The sequence below is a fragment of the Musca autumnalis genome, unplaced genomic scaffold (assembly GCF_047663935.1).
Source record: "Musca autumnalis isolate F117 unplaced genomic scaffold, ASM4766393v1 scaffold_3, whole genome shotgun sequence".
Lineage (NCBI taxonomy): Eukaryota > Metazoa > Arthropoda > Insecta > Diptera > Muscidae > Musca > Musca autumnalis.
In genome coordinates this window covers 67,786,448-67,809,316 of record NW_027411866.1, presented here as the reverse complement: position 1 = coordinate 67,809,316, position 22,869 = coordinate 67,786,448, and the positions used below count along the sequence as shown (strand labels likewise).

Sequence of the window (22,869 nt, the reverse complement as noted above, 5' to 3'; positions counted from 1 at the left end):
TTTCGAACAACGGAAAACTTGTTTTCTCGGAGTTTAGTAAAAATAATTGATAGAAATTAATTTGAAAACTTTAACTTTTTGTTTTTACATAAAATACTTTTTCTTACCTTTAAGTTGTCAAAATAATGCATAATTTGTTCGTAGTCCATATCGAGATCATCTAGACTTAAACATTCATCTTCGTCGTTATCATCTTCCACAGTGGATGAGAACATGGGGTTTCCAACTACAGTCGCCCTCTTTACTCTAGAAGCTTTGTGCTGTGATTGTCCATATTCAGGTTTAATAAAACCATTTGAGTCCTCTTTTGGCTGTGACTCACTAATCGACACGTTAGTATCTGTTGACTCTGACTGAAGTTCTATTATATTAAGATAAGAAAAAAGAATTATATTAAGATAAGTAGAAATTAATTAAGATAAGTAAAGAGAAATTCTATCATATTTTTATAATATTATAATTGGTGGAGGGGATGAGACTCCTTTTAATATAGTTTTATTATTAATGTTTAGGGTCAAAGCCAGACTTAATGTCCAAGCTGTCCACTAAATATAATATTTTCTTATGTTTGTACGAGGCAAGAACAGTGTCAAAGCACAAGTTCGCCTACGCACAGGATTAATATGATTTATAAGGGTTTATTATATTATTTTGCCACATGGGCTGTCAAAATAAAACCGCTTTGGTTAATATTAATTTTAAGTGATGTTTATTGTTCGACAGCAAGTCATAGAATCGCAAATTACAAGATGAGTTACTGCTTATATTAGATTTTTAGGAGCAAACACAATTAAGTAAAAGAGTAACTGAGAACAATTCTTGTAATGAGTGAACATAAAATTCCAATTATTCCAATAAAGTTATGATTGAGTAAAAATTATTAAAACATGATCTTCAATTACACTGTTGCAAATAAGTAAATGTCAAACAAGCATATTAATTAAATGAACAAGCAAAATAATTAGTCATAATATAAATGTAAAATAATGAAACAAACACAACATATAATAATTCTATGAGATGCCTCGTTACAGCCTCCCCCTCTGCCGCTGAGATCGTCCCGATGATGTGGCAGGATCTATTTCTTCATTTGTCTTGGCCGAAGAACCGTTTTATTTTCTGCATTGGTAGTAATATCTTCTTCAGCAGATGTAAGTGTGTTGGTTACTTGGAAATTTTTAGTGTGTTGATTCACATTTGGTATTGTGTGTGTATTTTCGATTATCTGTGTTGTATTTCTTGTTGTACTTGCATCGTTGTTTCCGGTTTTAGGACGTCCACGCTTTCTCAACGGATATATCGGTATATCTGTAGATCCTTGATATGGAGTGAGATCTGATGCATGATATGTTCCTAAGGGAATATCAGGATTATCTTCTGATGCAACCGTGAAACATGTTCCATTCTTCTCTATTATTGTATAAGGTCCATCACGACGAGGTACAAATTTAGAAGTCAAATTATCATTTTTATTGCTCAGAATATGCGTCGCTACCAAAACTTTATCTCCAATAGTATAGTTGACATTAGGTCTTCGTTTCAAATCGGAGTATATTTGATTTCTGGTTTGCATCTTTTCTTCAGTTTCTTTCGCGTTTTTCAAAATATCTGCCATCTTTTTCAAATGTGGCGTTATTTGTGGAATGAAGTTTTCTGAAACAATGATGGATTTCAGATCGTGGTGAGCTTCCATTGGACTTCTAAGTTCACGTCCAAATGTAATATATGCGGGTGTGTATCCTGTACTCCCACACATAGCTGTATTCATAGCAAATCTAATCATAGGTAGTTTTGTATCCCATGTGGTATGATCTTTTCCAACATATATGGATAACTGGGTTTTCAAATCTCTGTTTTTTCTTTCCACCGGATTTGCCTGAGGGTGATAAACCGGGGTAAATGTTTGATCAATACCCAAACAATAAGTGAGTTTCTGCATTATTGCGGATATAAATTGACTTCCGTTGTCCGTATGAATACGTCTTGGAACGCCATATCGTAAAATTAATTCATTTAAAATTATCATCGCACATTTTTCAGCAATAGCTTCTCTCAACGCAAATAACTCTACCCAACGACTACAAATATCTTCCATTATTAGGATCCAGTTCGTGGGAGTGGACCAACAAGATCTATCGCCACAACTTCAAAACGTTGATTACTTGATACTGTACGATATAATCCTTGTGGTTTCAAATTTGTCGATTTATAACGTTGACATTGATCGCATTTTTTCACATAGTTTGCAATATCAGCTCTCATGCCTTTCCAATAGTAATGTGGAGAAATTCGATTGATTGTTCTTTCAACGCCATAATGTCCTGCTGTTGGATCATCATGAAACCGGTGTAATATTTTATTACGCATAGATTTTGGCAGTACCAACTGCCCATTTTCCCTATTTTGTTCGGAACAATATCGGTATAAAATTCCATCTAGCATAAGGTATCCTTTATTGGTGTAAATAGAAACATCTTCACCGTCATTTTCAAATGCGTTGATTATTGTTTTTATTTTCTCATCTTCAAGCTGAGATTTTCTTATTTCTGCAGCACCTTGTTGTGGAAAATCAATGTATATGGAAAAACACTCGCAGGATTCATCGACGTGTGTTTTTTTGGGGCATGGTGGCCTCGACAGAGTGTCTGCTACGACGTTTTGTCGTCATGGAGTATATCCAAATTTTATGTTAAAGGACTGTAGTTCTAATGCCCATCTGGCTAAACGTCCTGTAGGCAATTTTAAGCTAAAGAGCCACTTTAATGGTTGGTGATCTGTTAGCACAAATTTATCAGATCCCTCGATGTAGCCGCGAAACTTTTCAACTGCCCAAACGACTGCTAATGCCTCTCTTTCTGTTGTAGAATAATTTCGTTCTGCTGGCAACAAAAGTCGGCTGGCGTACTCAATAGGGTGTTCCTTTTCTTTCTCCCCCTGGAGTAAAACAGCTCCGAGCGCATAATTACTAGCGTCGGTTTTCAATAGGAATGGCTCAGATTCATTAATTTGTTGAAGGATCGGCGGTGATGCAAGAAGCGTTTTTAATTTTATGAAAGCTTCATTTTCTGTATCTGTCCATTTCCATTGTACATTTTTCTTAGTTAAATTTGACAATGGTTTGGAAATTTCAGCGAAATTTGGTATAAAACGACGATACCATGAACATGTTTGTAAAAACGAAATCAACTGCTTTAAGTTCTTTGGATGTAATCTTTGTAAGATTGCAGTTGTTTTTTCAGGGTCCGGCTTTAAGCCGTTTTCAGTTAAAATATGACCTAAGTATTTAACTTGAGGTTTACAAAAATTACATTTATCTCTATTAAGTTGCAGATTTAATGTTTTTATTCTTTCAAATGTTTTGCGTAAATCATTGATATGTGAATCAAAATCTTTGGAGCATATGATTATATCATATAAATATGCTAAAATTGTTATTTGAGGAAGACCATTTCGAAATTTATCCACTAGCCGTTGAAATGTTGCTGGCGCGTTTTTTAATCCAAATGGCATCCTGTTGAATACGTAGATACCAAAGGGTGTTGTAAATGCTGTTTTTATTTTATCTCTGTCAGCCATTTTGATTTGCCAATATCCAGACTTCAAGTCGATTGTTGACATAAATGATGAGGCTTTGGCAGCATGTAACAAATCCTCCATTCTGGGGAGAGGATACTTGTCTGTTGTAGTGATCGCATTTAAGCGGCGATAATCTACACAGACTCGAACTTCTCCTGTCTTTTAGGAATAAGAACTACGGAAACGCCCATGGAGATTCTTCCTCTTGAATAATATTTTTCTTCACATATCAGTTATTTCTACCTTAAGCTTTTCTTTCATCTTTGGAGAAATACGATATGGAGGGCATGAAATTGGTCTGTGATCTCCGGTATCAATAAAATGTTCCACCTGTGGGATTGGTTCTGAATTTTCCTCAAAAACATATTTCATTTCTTCCAGTAAGTTTTCTAATTTCTTTCTTTTTTCTTCATCTAAATTTCTTCCTTCATTTTCTCGCAATTTGAAATCAAGAGCATTTAGTTGAATCGATAACTGATTTTTATCAGTATTTTTATTCCATTTAACTCGTTTTAAGGGTGGAAATAAATTGGATTCCGAGATCATAGACGAATCTCGCGGAATACTTCCTTCAAAAATCTTGTTGATTCCACCGGGCGAATAATCATAAACTGTGGAAATATCTGAATTCTTCGGTGTAGATTTTCCATCTTTTGGTAATGTATTAGAATTTTCAAACCAACTCAAAAATGTATCAGTAGCATTATGTTCCATAATATTAGCTTGTGTGAGTGGTATTGATTTAATTAATTTAGGTTCGTTCATTTTAAATTCAAATATTGTTTTTGGGTCGTCTTTAAAGTGCCAAATCCTTTGGGCTAAATCAAGAACGATTCCTGCTTGTTCGAGGAAATCTATTCCTATTAATGTTCTGTTGCTTTTGGCCCAAGGCAAACAAATGAAACGAATACGCTTAAAGCGTTTACCAATCATAATCTTAACAATTGTTGAATAAACAACTTCTTCTCGGGGTATACCATCAGCCATAATAATTTCAGCTTTCACCTCTTGAAACTCATGTCCCATTTTCTTTAATTTGTGGAACAATGTATATCCTGCAACGCTTGTACGTGCGGCTGTATCAAAGTAGGCTTCACCTTTAAGGCCGTTAATATTTAAATTGACTGTGGGCACATTCCTTCCAACTGTACTGGTATCGACTGCATTAAAATCAATTTTGTCCGGGCTATTTAGAGGGTTATTTTTATTGCAATTCGGGCAATTTGACCTATAATAGCCGGCGGCACCGCAGCCATAGCAGTTTAAAGTGGTTTCTTGTACTTTTGGCTGTTTCTTCCTATCAGCTTCAAGTTTTTTATAACACGTCTCAGACGTGTGATTCTTTTTCCTGCAGAATGAGCAGCGAATTAAAGATTTGTCATTATGTTCCAAATATTGATTTGTTGCATATTTTATCTGGTCAGATTTTGGCTCTTTGTTCTCCATTATTAACATTTCTATCTCCCTGGCTTTTTGTAGCAAATCTTGGAAAGAAGTAATACTATCTCTTGCTATCTTTTCCCTAATGGAGATGTTAAGTTGTGAGAAAACCATATTTAGCATTGTATTTTCTGACAATTTTTCAGATAATTGGGCAAATAAGCGGCGTTTCTTGCAAACAAATGAGTCTGTGGATTCATATGACTTTTGTTTTTCTTGACTGCTCGGAAAATATTCTCCAGTCAGGCTTAGGGGGTGAGAAAGCTTTTCTCAGCAAATCTATTGCCATATCAAATGTCTTGGCTTCGTTTTTAACACCTTGCCACCATGTTGAAGCATATCCCTCAAGCAAAAGGGGAAAGCTTGTTAGAGCTAGGACATCGGAAACATTTTGTGCGTCTTTGTAAACCAATATTGTGGCAATGAAATCATCAACCTTACTGGAATTCCTACCACCATTAAAACGGGCACTACAATTGACGAACGTCGACTTCGGTTCCTGCCTAACGTTTAAACCTCCTAAAAGGTCCATAAATTGGCCTTGCGTTAGGGTAATATTTACTGAGCTATTTGGGGCAGAGTTATTACCAGACATCTGTGACATAATATTTTGTGGTAAACTCCCAGAAACCTGTGGAGTAATTGGATGTTGTGCAGAATAGCTAAGTAAATCATCCATGTTTGGCAATGCAGAAATAGGTCTATTACCATTTGGAGAATTTACATCAGAATTTGTAGACTGGTCTTCGGCAGAAGTACGGTTATCTAACGGGTTCTGAGCTACATGTGCATTTTGTGATGTTTTTGGTGTAAAACGTGGACTTCTACGCATTTTGAAACTGTACTTTTTATGTTTGAAAACTAAGTTTTTGCATCAATTTTATTTGTGTGAAAATGTTTGAAGGTCACACTGTAATTAGTAAGATCGGTGATTCGTGGAGAGTTTTTGTATGTTGAGAGTGAGTACAGAAATATTCCAATATGTTCTCAATTATTATTGGTGAAGAGAAATTAATTTTCCAGTGCTCTTCCTGAGTACACTATAGTATTCCCTTTTGATTACCACTCAATATTGAGGAGAACAAAAATATATTGACTCTCTACTCTATGAGCGAATAAGCATAACAATGTGATCACGACGAATTATCACTCAATCTCTTTACATGTATTAACCAATGCAGCAACAACAACGTGCGTAGAGTACGAAACAAGAATTTGGATGATACAACAACAACACACTTCATTAGCTCCAACTGTGACTATTGATCACAGCAACAACTATACCAAAGCAACAACAACTATAACACACTTTCGCAACTCCCACTTGGGACGGTGAGAAATATTTTTATCACAACAACAATTTGGTGGAGACAACGGTAACGCAGTCGTCAGCTCCAAGCAATGATGAATATGACGTGTCTCCTCAGTCAGCAATTTTTTTGGGCAAATTTGCAAATTTTGGATAAATGTTGTTGGTTTTTTTCGTTGTACAGGTTCCAAATTTTTAAAATTTTATTAATATGATTTTTCAAGTCTGGAGTTTCCCCCATTGGCTTAACTTCATCACTTTCCTTTTTGCAGAGAAAAATGTTTACAAAACGCACTGACAGCTTGCAAAATTTACTGATCGCTACCAATATCATGATTTCATCCCGGCGAAGGGAATTATCAATTGGCTTTTCAGTTTTTGAAATGATGATTTTTTAGAGAAAACCTGAACTCTTTAAGCATCGAGTATTCTCATGTTAATGAGAATGATGCTCACTTTTCGGCTTTCCCAAAAAAAACACCAGAACAAAATATTTGCAAGCTGACAGCACGATTCAACTAAGAAATCATCGATTTCTGTTAAGTTGAAATAACATCAACACAGTTACCTATGAGTATGTCGTTGGAATTTTATTTACAAAATTCCGTTTTGCGCGAGCCTTCGCCGTTTTTTTGTTTGTTTTGTTTTAGTTGAAGATTCAATCATATGATTTTTCAAGTCTGGAGTTTCCCCCATTGGCTTAACTTCATCACTTTCCTTTTTGCAGAGAAAAATGTTTACAAAACGCACTGACAGCTTGCAAAATTTACTGATCGCTACCAATATCATGATTTCATCCCGGCGAAGGGAATTATCAATTGGCTTTTCAGTTTTTGAAATGATGATTTTTTAGAGAAAACCTGAACTCTTTAAGCATCGAGTATTCTCATGTTAATGAGAATGATGCTCACTTTTCGGCTTTCCCAAAAAAAAACACCAGAACAAAATATTTGCAAGCTGACAGCACGATTCAACTAAGAAATCATCGATTTCTGTTAAGTTGAAATAACATCAACACAGTTACCTATGAGTATGTCGTTGGAATTTTATTTACAAAATTCCGTTTTGCGCGAGCCTTCGCCGTTTTTTGTTTGTTTTGTTTTAGTTGAAGATTCAATCATATGATTTTTCAAGTCTGGAGTTTCCCCCATTGGCTTAACTTCATCACTTTCCTTTTTGCAGAGAAAAATGTTTACAAAACGCACTGACAGCTTGCAAAATTTACTGATCGCTACCAATATCATGATTTCATCCCGGCGAAGGGAATTATCAATTGGCTTTTCAGTTTTTGAAATGATGATTTTTTAGAGAAAACCTGAACTCTTTAAGCATCGAGTATTCTCATGTTAATGAGAATGATGCTCACTTTTCGGCTTTCCCAAAAAAAAACACCAGAACAAAATATTTGCAAGCTGACAGCACGATTCAACTAAGAAATCATCGATTTCTGTTAAGTTGAAATAACATCAACACAGTTACCTATGAGTATGTCGTTGGAATTTTATTTACAAAATTCCGTTTTGCGCGAGCCTTCGCCGTTTTTTGTTTGTTTTGTTTTAGTTGAAGATTCAATCATATGATTTTTCAAGTCTGGAGTTTCCCCCATTGGCTTAACTTCATCACTTTCCTTTTTGCAGAGAATTTTGTAAATAAAATTCCAACGACATACTCATAGGTAACTGTGTTGATGTTATTTCAACTTAACAGAAATCGATGATTTCTTAGTTGAATCGTGCTGTCAGCTTGCAAATATTTTGTTCTGGTGTTTTTTTTGGGAAAGCCGAAAAGTGAGCATCATTCTCATTAACATGAGAATACTCGATGCTTAAAGAGTTCAGGTTTTCTCTAAAAAATCATCATTTCAAAAACTGAAAAGCCAATTGATAATTCCCTTCGCCGGGATGAAATCATGATATTGGTAGCGATCAGTAAATTTTGCAAGCTGTCAGTGCGTTTTGTAAACATTTTTCTCTGCAAAAAGGAAAGTGATGAAGTTAAGCCAATGGGGGAAACTCCAGACTTGAAAAATCATATGATTGAATCTTCAACTAAAACAAAACAAACAAAAAACGGCGAAGGCTCGCGCAAAACGGAATTTTGTAAATAAAATTCCAACGACATACTCATAGGTAACTGTGTTGATGTTATTTCAACTTAACAGAAATCGATGATTTCTTAGTTGAATCGTGCTGTCAGCTTGCAAATATTTTGTTCTGGTGTTTTTTTTGGGAAAGCCGAAAAGTGAGCATCATTCTCATTAACATGAGAATACTCGATGCTTAAAGAGTTCAGGTTTTCTCTAAAAAATCATCATTTCAAAAACTGAAAAGCCAATTGATAATTCCCTTCGCCGGGATGAAATCATGATATTGGTAGCGATCAGTAAATTTTGCAAGCTGTCAGTGCGTTTTGTAAACATTTTTCTCTGCAAAAAGGAAAGTGATGAAGTTAAGCCAATGGGGGAAACTCCAGACTTGAAAAATCATATGATTGAATCTTCAACTAAAACAAAACAAACAATTTTATTAATATTTTTTTTTTGCGGATTTTTTTCGTTGGGCGCCATTGAAGGGGATGAGACTCCTTTTAATATAGTTTTATTATTAATATTTAGGGTCAAAGCCAGACTTAATGTCCAAGCTGTCCACTAAATATAATATTTTCTTATGTTTGTACGAGGCAAGAACAGTGTCAAAGCACAAGTTCGCCTACGCACAGGATTAATATGATTTATAAGGGTTTATTTTATTATTTTGCCACATGGGCTGTCAAAATAAAACCGCTTTGGTTAATATTAATTTTAAGTGATGTTTATTGTTCGACAGCAAGTCATAGAATCGCAAATTACAAGATGAGTTACTGCTTATATTAGATTTTTAGGAGCAAACACAATTAAGTAAAAGAGTAACTGTAAACAATTCTTGTAATGAGTGAACATAAAATTCCAATTATTCCAATAAAGTTATGATTGAGTAAAAATTATTAAAACATGATCTTCAATTACACTGTTGCAAATAAGTAAATGTCAAACAAGCATATTTAATAAATGAACATGCAAAATAATTAGTCATAATATAAATGTAAAATAATGAAACAAACACAACATATAATAATTCTATGAGATGCCTCGTTTCATTGGTCTGTTTCTTTAATTTTAAAAGAAAAATTTGTGAACTGCTCTCATATCAGTTGTATGCTTACATCAAGTAACACTTTTCTACACCTTTTACAGATGTAATTCGAAACATTTTACTTGTAATTCGTAACATTGCATTTGTAATTCGAGAATTCTATTTGTAATTCGTAAAATTTCATTTGTAATTCGAATAATTCCATTTGTCATTCGAATTATTCTACTTGTAATTCGAATTATTCTATTTGTAATTCGAATTATTTCATTTGTAATTCGAATTATTTTATTTGTAATTGTATTAATAATTCGAATTACATCTGAAAAAGGTGTAGTAAAAAGTTTATGTAAACTTGAGTTAATTTATAAAATACGCAGCAAAATTTATTCGATGTTGTTCTATAACCCAGCAAAAAAAAATCTCCTAAAATAATGGGTTTTGTAAAGGATTTTTGGCAGCCGTAACCACTTACAAATCCCCCTACTAACCCATTATTTTAACAAGGGCATGTCGCACTGAATTACTAGTTATTCTATGACCACCAGAATAACTAGTTATATTACGACCACTGGAAGTTGAAAAATAAGGTATATGATAAAAAATATTTTTTTATTTTTAGAACAGTTTAGTTGGAATTTGTTTTCAATTTCGACACATTTCATATATTTATTTTATTTCACCCCTTACTAGATTTGAACACACGAACTTCTGCTTTGTACCCGAACACACTACATACTAGGCCACGCACACGAACATTAAGGGTTGTTTCAATGCTTACATGTGCACCACCAAGTGTTCATTGTTTTTTTAACAAAAAGTACCCGGCCGGCGGTGAGCGTCGAACACACAACACTCTGACTTGTAGTCGGACACACTAGCTCTGTGCCACCGTACTCATAACTTAATAAGGAGTAATTTAAGTAGTTATTTTCGTTTACATTACTTTGTAATGGGTTACATAATGACTAACGGATCCGAATTTTTGCTGGTGATTGAAATAGTGATTGCATAGCTTTTTTTGAAGCAGTCGACGGAAATTCATAAAAAGTGCATAGTTCTTCACATTTTGAAAATGTCCGAATTGAATTTATTTCATAAAATTTCACATTTTAGCAACTTTTACGTTTATAATATTTTTTGGAAATAAATAATTTATTTTAATTACCCAGCTAAGTTGTCTATTCACTTTTTATTATGTGAAAGAAGTCATGATTTTTACAAGGGCATGGTGCTTCTTAATCACGCCTTTTGCAAGACTCTAAAATCGATTTCGGTTAATCGATTAATCTATTATTAGACATAAAATTTCTAAAAGTCGTAGTCGACTATTGACTGTGCGAAAACCGGATAATCGATTCTTCTTAATCGACATTCAAATGACGTAGTCAACTATTATTCGTAATCTACCATTAGTCGTAGTCTATTACACTGTACAAGACAAAAAATAATTACAAGATAATTCGGCCAGATTATGAAAGAGGACCGAAAAAAAGAAGACAAGTGTATCGGCGTTTTGAAAGTTTACGTCGGGAAGTAACCTAAATAGGCGTGGCAAGTTCCGCCCATTTCTACAGGTTTGGAAATATTCGACATCAGATTCCTCTTAATCATTGCATTTTAGGTATAAAGTGTCTTTGCAAATATTACTGACAACAGTTCCGGGTATATTTTTATGAAAAAAATTAACCCTCATGCGAGTCACTAAACCGGTCTTTTTGGTCTCTTTTTTCAAAAGCGTTTAAAAACTCCTTTAATATGTGATCGTATCAGATCAAAATATTCTACAAAATTATTTGTCATAATCATCATCATTAGAGTATTTAGGACCATTCCAAAACCCTTGATGTTAGGACTCGTATGTCAGATATATATTCACTGGACAATAGCCGTAGACTATCCTCGCATTTTCACATATCCTGATGACGTTATTTTAGTTTATAGTACTAAAATACGTAATTTTTCAAAGTGCGATCTGGGTTATCAATATTTTCCCTATATATATTCATCATAGATATTTCAAAAACAGTTTGGATCGAGCACACATACTCTTCTGAAAGAATTTATTATCAAAAAACATCAATAAAATATATTTTGTGACCGCAGATAACGAATATGAGAATAAAAACGGTAGAATATGGTCCTAAATCATATATAAAAAGCAAAAGCTTCTGGAGATGTTAAATATTATAGCTACAAATTTCTTTTGTTCAAAGACTCATAATGAAATTTGATTAGGGAGATTTTGACTCAGTATGGAACAAATTTTAATTAAGAGTCTAAAAGTTTAACAAATAATTTCTACCTATAATATCTAATTTTGTAACGTAATTTTCTTAACAAAGTATTTACTTAGATATCTAGTTTGTTCTAGGGATTACAATGAAATTTTGTGTAGGATATTTCTTCTTTTAACATCTTTCGTCTAGAAGTAAATTTCATGTTACTTTCATGCATCAACTCGAAAAAAGAACAAAACAAATTTATTCAAAAAATATTTGGGTGTTTTGTTGGCAAACTTGATGTATGTATATGGGGATTTCTGAGTGAAATCGGACACTTTTTCAAGATGAGGTTTTTGATTTCCTTTATTTTTTGCTGTGGTGATTCTGCTCATTAGCAAAACATTTTAGTACATTTTGTTGACTAACGGTTCCAGAGATATCGCGCCTTAAATAAGTCAAATTCTGTAAAAACTACATGCAAAGAAATATTCATAACTTCTTTATTATTGGTCCAATTTGAAAAAATCTTTTCTTGTATGCTTTGTTGTTTTATCAGCTATTAAATCAAAAATAGCAAAAAAATTTGCACAGTGGGCTTGGATGCTATTTTCGCGATTTAATATTTAAAATCAATTTTTAAAGATGTTCGACCCCTTCGATTTTCTTTAAATTTTTTTTGTATTAAACCAAGTTAATTACAAAAATTTTAAGTCCTATGTGGTAATTGGGTTCGGACGAATACTATTTTTTCTGAATTTTTTAAAATTTGTCAATACAATTTTTCCTTAATGCCTTTGTCCAAAATTTTTATTTCCTGTATTTTTGAAGCTAAGAGTACATATTTATCATTATATATTATATATTTATCATAAAAAAATAGAAAAAAAATAAACAGTAGGCTTTGATGGAATTTTCGCTGATGCATTTTCAAAATCGAAAAAGGACCCAGTTTTTATGATGTTTGAGATAAATTCATAAGTATAAAATCAAAACAAATATTTATAAATGAAAGTTTTAATTTTTTTAATAAAATAATAAATTTTGCACAAAGGTATTAAGGGAAAATTGAATTGACAAATTTTAAAAAATTCAGAAAAAATAGTAGTCGCCCAAACCCCATTACCACATAGGACTTAAAATTTTTGTAATTAACTTGGTTTAATACAAAAAAAATTTAAAGAAAATCGAAGGGGTCGAACATCTTTAAAAATTGATTTTAAATATTAAATCGCGAAAATAGCATCCAAGCCCACTGTGCAAATTTTTTTGCTATTTTTGATTTAATAGCTGATAAAACAACAAAGCATACAAGAAAAGATTTTTTCAAATTGGACCAATAATAAAGAAGTTATGAATATTTCTTTGCATGTAGTTTTTACAGAATTTGACTTATTTAAGGCGCGATATCTCTGGAACCGTAGTTTAAGGCAAACAAATTTAAAGAAAATCGAAGGGGTCGAACGTCTTTATCATACAAAATAGAAAAAAATGAACAGTAGGCTTTGATGGAATTTTCGCTGATGCATTTTCAAAATCGAAAAATGACGCAGTTTTTAAGATGTTTGAGATAAATTCATAAGTATAAAATCAAAACGAATATTTATAAATGAAACTTTTAATTTTTTTTTAATAAAATAATAAATTTTGCACAAAGGTATTAAGGGAAAATTTAATTGACAAATTTTAAAAAATTCAGAAAAAATAGTAATCGTCCGAACCCCATTACCACATAGGACTTAAAATTTTTGTAGTTGAACGTACCCAGCAAAAATTTGGATCCGGAAGTCATTACGTAACCCTTTACAAAGTAATGTAAACAAGCTTCTTTTCGCATTACGAGTAATCTGAAAAGTAATGGGTTACTTCTTAAAAAATTTACAAGGTAAACGTACTTACTTTACTCCTCACTAAGTAATGACGACGGTGGCACGGTGAGTGTGTGTCCGACAATTAATCCTAGGGTTGTGTGTTCAACGCTCACCGTCGGCACGCGAGTTTTTTTTTTTAATTAAAAAATAACAGTTCACATGCACATGGTGCACATGTGCACTGCACATTTAAGTTCTTAAGCAACCCTTAATATTCGTGTACGTGGCATAGTGTGTAGTGTCTTTGGCTAGAAATCAGAGGGTTCGTGGGTTCAATTCGGGCAGACAGCGAATTAAATAAAGTAAAATGAAAGTAAGATGTGTGATGAAATTAAAAACAAATTCTCTACATCAACTGTCTAAAAATAGATTTTTTTTAAATTACTTTTCAACTTCTAGTGGCCACAGAATAACTAGTTATTCTAGTGGTCATAAAATAACTACAAACTGAGTGCGACATGCTCTTGTAAAAATAATGGGGAAGAAAGGGGGTTTGAGAGTAGTTACGGCTGCCAAAAATCCCTTACGAAACCCATGATTTTGGGAGGACTTTTTTTGCTGGGGTAGTTTAAGGCAAACAAATTTAAAGAAAATCGAAGGGGTCGAACGTCTTTAAAAATTGATTTTAAATATTAAATATTAAATTTTTTAAATTTAATTTTTTGCTATTTTTTATTTAATAGATGATAAAACAACAAAACATATAAAAAAAAGATTTTTTTTCAAATTAAAGAAGTTATGAGTATTGATTTGCATGAAGTTTTTACAGAATTTGACGTTTTCAAGGCGCGATATCTCTGGAACCGTTAGTAAAAAAAATCTGAAAATATACTAAAATGTTTTGCTAATAATCAGCGCCACCACAGCAAAAATAGAAGGAAATCACAAACCTCATCCTGAAAAAGTGTCCGACTTCACTCAGAAATCCCCATATATTTTCTTTATATACATTGCAAATACATATTTCATTTATTCGGCGACTTATATTGAAATTTGATGGAGATTATTTTTGTCTTTGACGTCTTCTATCTAGAATGAAGTTTAATAAACTCAGATAAAGTACAACATTAATCCTAAAACGCGATTTTACTTTTGGCAGATTCCTGGCGTTTAGGTACGATTTAGAGTTTAGGTGTATTCGGGGACCTATAGTAAAATTTTATGACAAATAATTTTGATCTGATACGATCACATTTCAAAGGAGTTTTTAAAAGTTTTTGAAAAAAAGGGTGACTCGCATGAGGGTTATTTTTTTTACAAAAAGATACCCCGCATTGTTGTCAGTAATATTGCCAAAGACACTTTATACCTAAAATGCAAGGATTCCAAGGAATCTGATGTCGAATATTTCAAAACTTATAGAAATGGGCGGAACTTACGACGCCTATTTAGGTTACTTTCCGACGCAAACTTTCAAAACGCCGATACACGTGTCGTCTTTTTTTCGGTCCTCTTTCATAATCTGTGCGGGGTTTCTTGTAATTTTAAAAATAGTTCGATTTTGTTGTACTGTGTTATTATAGGTCGATTATATTCGATTATAATAGGTTTTTGAATGTTAAAGAATAATCGAAAGTCGATTTTTAGAACGCTCTCAAATAATCGACTAACCGAAAATCGAATTTTAAGCTTTTAACGCAAACCGAATAATTTGATTTTTATTTGATCTCAATAGCTTTTTATAGTTATATACTCACAATTGTGATATACCATTGTTTCATATTAATTTCAATAAGATGAATAAAATTCAAATTTACCCAAACGTTGTCATAGACAGAAGCTCTACAAATAATTTAGCAAGTCTTCTGATAATTAATATTTAAAAATATTACTTTTACCATTATTTCAATTTATTAATATATTACTAAAATTAAAACAATATATTATAGTTTTAAGTTCACTTGTTATTGTTTTAAATTCTTTTGTTGCATTGTATGGTTTTTAACTAATAGCCTAGACAGACGGCACGCGGTGGTTCAGAAATCGATTTTCCTGGCCAAAACCCCAATTTTTTGTCGTCACCGATTGTCAATTTCCATATAGGACTCGATAGTAAACATAATGAAACTAAGGAAACCAAAAACTTACGTCAAAATATTGGAAGGTGTGGGCGTGGTGTGCCCCTAAAAACGACGAGGTTTTCACAATTTTGGAAAATACGTAATTTTTGTAAATTTCTGGATGCTTTTTTTTTATCGAATCACTTTATAATTAAGATTTTATGTAATTTTATGTTGTAACTCATCACGCTATGATACAGGGAGAGATATGAGGTTGTAAAAAAGTCATAACCCTAGTGTCCATACTACATGTGGAATTGTTTCAATTGTTATTTTTTCATCGCACAGTGGTTTAGAAATCGCTTTTCCTAGTCAAAACCCCCATTTTTTGTTGTCACCGATTGTTAATTTCTATATGGGATTCGATAGTAAACATATTGAAACTAAGAAAAGCAAAAAATTGTATCAAAATATTGGAAGGTGTGGGCGTGGCGTGATCCTAAAGACGAAAAATGTTTCCCGTAATTTTTGCAAATTTCTGGAGAAAGAAACAGCAATTTCTCAGAAACTATAACATATATCGTGTTCATTGTTTTTTTGTTAGGTAGGATTGGATTGTTTAAGAGTATTTTTAATAAATTACCGTAGCGTTTACACGAAGTGAGCTATTTTATTTTTCCTTAAGTATTAAATTTTGATGAAATTCCAAGTTTAGTGGACTAGAACTTTTAAGGTACAGCTTGGAACAAAGTTCCGTTTTCACAGAATGATGCCCGAGAGTGTCCATATACAATTTTGTACCCGTTCCGTCCGTTTAACACTTTTTAAATTGTTTGAAATTACATGGGTAAAAATACCCATATACCCATATAAATTATACCTTTTTCACACAAATAGACATATTTTTTATGGTTTGTTTATTGTCTTTGACCTTTTTTAAATAGTTAGAACAAATGAACAACTCAAAAACACTCATATTTTGATGCAAAATATAAAAAAGAAAGAGTTGACCTAGGATGATAAATTTTTGTACAAGTACTTATGATGGCATAGGAATGAAAAATACCAACTTGGGTCCATATCAGTTCAGAATTGGATATAGACCTCATATATGTATATCTTTCCCCGATTTTGCTATAACTCTGTCTATTTTAAAAGAATAGCCTTCAAATTTAATATGTGATATGTTGTCAGTTTTACCGATTTTGACAAAAATCAGTTCTGAATTGGATATAGCTCCCATATATATCATTCCACGATTTTGCAATAAATCAGTAAATTTTAATTAAATGGCGTTAACATTTAATATCCCAGCAAAAATTCGGATCCATTAGTCATTACGTAACCCATTACAGAGTAATGTTAACAAGCTTCTTTTCCCATTACATGTAATATGAAAAGTAATGGGATACTTCTTAAAAAAATTACAAGGCAAACCTACTTACTTTGCTCCTCACTAAGTAATAAGGACGGTGGCACAGTGAGTGTGTGTCCAACTATAAATCCTAGGGTTGTGTGTTCAACGCTCACTGGCGGCACGCGAGTTTTTTATATAAAAAATAACAGTTCGTGGTGCACATGTGCACTGTACATTTAAGTTCTTAAGCAACCCTTAATGCTCGTGTGCGTGGCATAGTATGTAGTGTCATTGGCTAGAAATCAGTTCGTGTGTTCAACTCGCACAGCGAGCGAAATAAAATAAAGTAAAAAAGGTAAGAAGTGAGATGAAATTAAAAAAAAATCTCTACATCAACTGTTCTAAAAATAGAGTTTGTTTCAACTTACTTTTCAACTTCTAGTGGCCACAGAATAACTAGTTATTCTAGTGGTCATAAAATAACTACAAACTGAGTGCGACATGTCCTTGTAAAAATAATGGGGAAGAAAGGGTGTTTGCGAGTAGTTACGGCTGCCAAAAATCTCTTACAAAACCCATGATTTTGGGAGGACTTTTTTGCTGGGATGCTATGATTTCGTTCAGATTTCGATGTGGTCCCTATATTTGTTTTTAATATTACCTCTTCAGGCAGGTTATTAGCCTGGAGTTGCCACATAGTTGGTTTGAATTTGAAATAAATTTAATTGAAACTATAGTCATGTTTATACTAACGGTTTTCTATCTCGATTTATTTGACGTGAAATATTTGAAAACATATGCCAGTTTTAATTAAGTTTTAATTAAGACATGACAATGTAAACTTTTTAAGGCCAATGGCCACTCTTCTAATTCCCACTTTATGTCTAAAATTAGAACGTTTGTATGTTGAATATACATATAACAAAAATATCCCAATCATATCAAAATAGTGGCATTAACTAGCGGCAACAGTATTTCAGATTCGAGCTTTTTTAAGTGTTTTCGACAACATATTAACAAAAATAAAAAGAAACAGTCAAATGAACTGAATTAGTAAACTGAGGCAAAATCAGAAAACTTGCATTTTTGTACAAACTGTTTATTATAATGTAGTTGTGTCTCAAAGAATCGGATTTTGTCGGATGTAATTTTTGCATAATCTTATTCGAAGAGGATGTCTGTTTCACGTACCAAATGGCCGAAGCTGTAATTTGCTGCAATTTTTAGATACACTCCATGATAGAAGCGAACTTCGTGAGTTATGTATAAATAGTTTATGTAAAAAAGAAAGAAAAAGTAAGTCTATTGACCACTCTTTAATTGCCAATTCAAAAATATTAATATTTCCAATAACTTATTAAAATCCAGTTCCTTGAACATGTTGTCCTTTTTTATATAAATTTCAATATAAGCTACCTACGAAAAATTGTCTATGTTTGAGAAGCTATAACTTTATAGTTATTTGATGTGTTTTCAATAAAATAAAAAAAATCGACAACATATTTTTTGATTTTTGTCCACTGAGGCACCATTGTGCATCGTCAACTAAAGGATTAAATAAAATATTAATGTTTATTTTAATTTATTTATTTTATTTACATAACTTTATGTTAAGAATGAGCGATCAAAATACATGAGTTTTAGCATAGTTTTGGATGATTTTTTAAGAACTTCGTATGAAAATGAAATGGAAGTGGTTCCATGTGAAGTAATGATTTCACTGGTTCTTCTGCATGAGTTCAAGTGAAATCGTGAAAGATTAGTCATTTTACATATTATTTGCATAAGTTCACATGATGGCGTGAAAGATCCGATCTTTTTCATCACAGTTGACACCCAGCAAAAAAAGTCATTATCAAGTTATGACTTTATTCAGTAAATTTTGGCAGTAGTAACTACTTACAAAATGACCGTAAAAGTCATTATTTTTACAATGGGATGTCATAGCACGGAAGTATGCTTAAGTATGTTATTTAATTACAAATTTAACCACATACCGTTAGTCGAAAAAAGCTAAAATGCATATCAGCAAAATTGTCTAAAATCGTCTTTTCCATTTCAAAAAATTCAGAAAAAAATTTTGATACTATATCTATGATTTTTAGTTCATAGATTAAGAAAAAAATCGTCATTCCAAATCTGTGTTCGTTACCAACTTTGATCGTTGCGCGTAAAATATATGACCGTTTTAATTATGCTAATTAGAAAAAATTCTAAAAAAAATCGCGGCTTAATATAGTAAGCTCTTATATCCTATTATCGTTAACTGAATTCGCACCCTTTGCGATGATGCAAAAAAATTCGAAAAGTTTCAATGGATTCGCGAATGATTAAATTTGTTAAATAATTTCTGTTATTTACAAACATATTTTTGAAACAATAGCGCTTATACTTACAAAAAAATATATAAAAAAAAATATAGCAGCATCCAGACATTGTGAGGAATAAAATGAAACCTAAGTTGTGAAGTTTGGAGCTATAGTATTCATGTTATTTGCAAAAATACAAAGAAAATATGACGAAAAAAATAAAAATCATGTTATTCTAATTTTATTATACCCTACACCACTATGTGGGGAGGGTATTATAAGTTGGTTTTGGGCAAAAAGTTTGTAACGCATCGAAATAATGGTCGTAGACCCATACTTATATATACCAAAATGAATGTCTCGACGAGCTGAGTCGATCTGGCTATGTGTGTCCGTCCGTCTGTCCATCTAAACCTTGTAATCACCTGGTCGCAATACAGGTCGCAATTTTGATCGGATCGTCATGAAATTTTGCATGTTGATGGGGGTCCCGGGGGGGAAGAAGCCTACTGATTTTGGTGATGGTCGGATAATATTTAGGGGTCGGCAAGGGCAAACAACTTATGTGGATAAAAAGACAACGTTTTTTTCCAAAGCGAATATCTCAGCTTCTATGTGGGGTATACCAAAAGCAAACCCTGACAATTAAAGTAAAAAATAGCACCTTTCTAATGATGTAAAGGGTGCTCGTAGGTGATCAAACAACGAAGATATCACAATAGTAGCAAATAAAACGCCAATTTTCATTTTTGCGATTTTAATTATATTGACGAATATCACAGCTTTAGTTGTAATCTTTCAAAAAGCAAAGCCTGACTATGAAAGTAGAAGATCCCGTCTTTACAATGATGCAAACTAGTTTGGCCTAGGTAACCAAATGACTGAGATATCGCAATAGTCGGCAATACATCCCATTTTTCTATTTTTGTGGAAATCACGCTACAGGTCGCAATTTTGATGGGATCGTCACAAAAATTTGAGGCTTAATGGGGGTCCCAAAGAGAAAGAAGCCTATTGATTTTGATGATGGCCGGATAATATTCAGGGGTCGGAATGGGCAAACACTTATTTGGAGAAAGGTCAACGTTTAATTTCAAAGCCAATATCTCTGTTTCTTTAAGAGGTATATCTAATGCAAGGAAAGTAGAAAATATCACCTTTACAACGGTGTAAAGTAGGTTGTCGTAGCTGCTCAAACAACAGAGATATCGCAATAGTCGGTAATGCATCCCATTTTCTGATTTGTTTGTAATCACGCTACAGGTCGAAATTTTGATCGGATCGTCACGAATTTTTTGGGAGTGGATGCGGGTCCCACAGAGGAAGAAGCCTATTTAGTTTGGTGATGGTCGGATAATATTCAGGAGTCGGAATAAGCGAAAAGCTTATGTGGAGGAAAGTCAACGTTTTTTTCTTATGCGAATATCTCCGCTTCTGGTTGGAGTATTCCAAAAGGAATACCCGTCAATGGAAGAAGAAAAGATCTCGTTTATATTGATGCAAAGTATGTTGGCGTAAGGGAGTAAACCGAGATATTGCAAAATTCAGTAATAAACCCAATTTATCCATTTTTTGTAATCACACTACAACACATTGGGCCCAATGGCAGGTTTCTGAGGCAAAAAGTCTAGTTTTGAAGTCATATATTTGTATAAATTAGTAACGGGATTAGATTCTTAACACTTTGAGCCACTTAGAAACAAAATCATTTCAACCTGGCAACGCTTCGTGGTCACATACCGAGCTGTCAAAGATATTGCATGTTACTTTGTAAAATTTTATAAAAATTTATCCAACGAAGAACAAATTTGTTTCGCTCGGCAATTAAAAACCGCTGATTTAATAAACAGTTTTTTAATGGATAAAACGTGTAAAGGTATATAAATTAATATTCTGATTAAGAAATAAAAGAAGTTAGATTTGGTAAGGAATATTTGAAGTAGACTTGTGGTGTATTTTTTGTGTAGTTCGTATTGTAGTTTAAATAGTTTTTGGAATAAAACTTGCGGTATTGCGACGTATTGTCGAAACTATATATATCTGATAGAAGGCAATAGTGAGTACTATATGTGTAAAAAAATTTCATGTCCGTATGGATCCGAATACTTATAGAAAATTACTTACAGATAGCGTGACACTTAAAAATGTGGATATTTTAATTTATTAGACTGGGTTGGGACTGGACGATGCTCAATATGACACAAGTCGCCAAATTTTATAGTAATCTTATCCGAGTTACACCAAGCATTGAAATCTTCAATATTCTAGATCTTTAAATTTAATAACTGGTACTACAAACACCTACTAAATTTCAAGATCTTAACCTGTAATTATAAAGTTTTCAAATAACGGACGCGATCGCGGTTTTCTACTTCCAAAACATAAATTAATGATAGAGGTCACAATTACTATTGTTTTGTATACCAATGCGTCTAATAATCTCTGAGATTTCGCGTTTGGCTAAAACTTGTTGTGGGGGAGGTCCCCCACCCCCTCCATTTTTCGGTATAAAAAGTACCTTACGATCTATTCTCAGACCTTATGAATCTACAAACAAAATTTTATCAAATTCGGTCCAGCCATTTCAGAAGATTTATATTTCGAACATCATGGTATACCTGAAAAGGTTTCTATATATATGTAGATATATATCTGAACCGATCAGAGCCAAATTTTCAGGACCTGATTCTAACCTGAACAGGATTTACCATATCAAATTTTAAGGCGATCGGATGCAAATTGTGACCTTTGTGGGGCTTAAAAATAAAATCGGATTAAATCGGATGAAACATATACATGAAAACTATATCTATATCTGAACCGATTCTTACCAAATTTTGCAGAAGTACTTTTATGCCCATTAAAAACATTGGAACGAAATTTGGTAGCTCTAGCTGCTTCCAGTGACTTGTTGCCTCAAAAACCTGTCATTGGGCCCAATGTGTACAAGTTGGAATTTTGATTGGATAGTGACAAAATTTTGGGGGTAGATGGGGCCCCACAGATGAAGAAGCCTATTGATTTTGGTGATAGTCGGATATTATGTAGGGGTCGGAATGGGGAAAACTCATTTGGAGACAAATTTAAAGTTTTATTCTTTGTGAATATATCGGCTTCTAGTAGTGGTATTCCAACGGCAAAATCTGTCAATGGAAGAAGAAAATATTACTTTACATTGGTGTAAAGCAGGTTGGCGAAGGTGGTCAAACAAGAAAGATACCACAATAGTCGGTAATGCATCCAATTCTTCCATTTTTTGCAATCATGCTACAGGTCGTAATTTTGATCGGATGGTCACGAAATTTTGGTTGCTTATGGGGGTCCCAGAGAGAAAGAGGCATATTATTTTTGGTGGTAGTTGGATTATATTCCCTAAAAGAAATGTTTACCAGTGAAAAGCTCATGCACAGGGGTAGTGGTGTAGGGTATCACATGGTCGGCCCCATCCCGACTATAGCCTTTGCTCACTTGTTTTTTTTATAGAAAAGGTTGAAGGAAAAATGTTTGAGTTCTTCGTCATTTTCGTCCAAATTTCACGCAATAATGAAGATATTCCGTTGCAATACATTTTTCGCTTATAGTTTTCCTATTGGCGAATATTTTTAGAACATTATATTAAATCACAAGGAATTCCAATTGTGGCATAACATTAAAATA

General features: G+C 33.0%; 1 protein-coding gene across 1 annotated transcript in view; it reads right to left on the bottom strand.

The window, feature by feature from the left end:
- dtn (transmembrane protein 132C dtn) overlaps positions 1 to 22,869 on the bottom strand; it is a 444,998-nt gene that overhangs the window by 74,471 nt on the left and 347,658 nt on the right. The window contains exon 16 of the mRNA XM_073979456.1: positions 108 to 361. Within this exon, the coding sequence (XP_073835557.1) occupies positions 108 to 361 (254 nt within the window). The remainder of the gene's footprint in view (positions 1 to 107; positions 362 to 22,869) is intronic.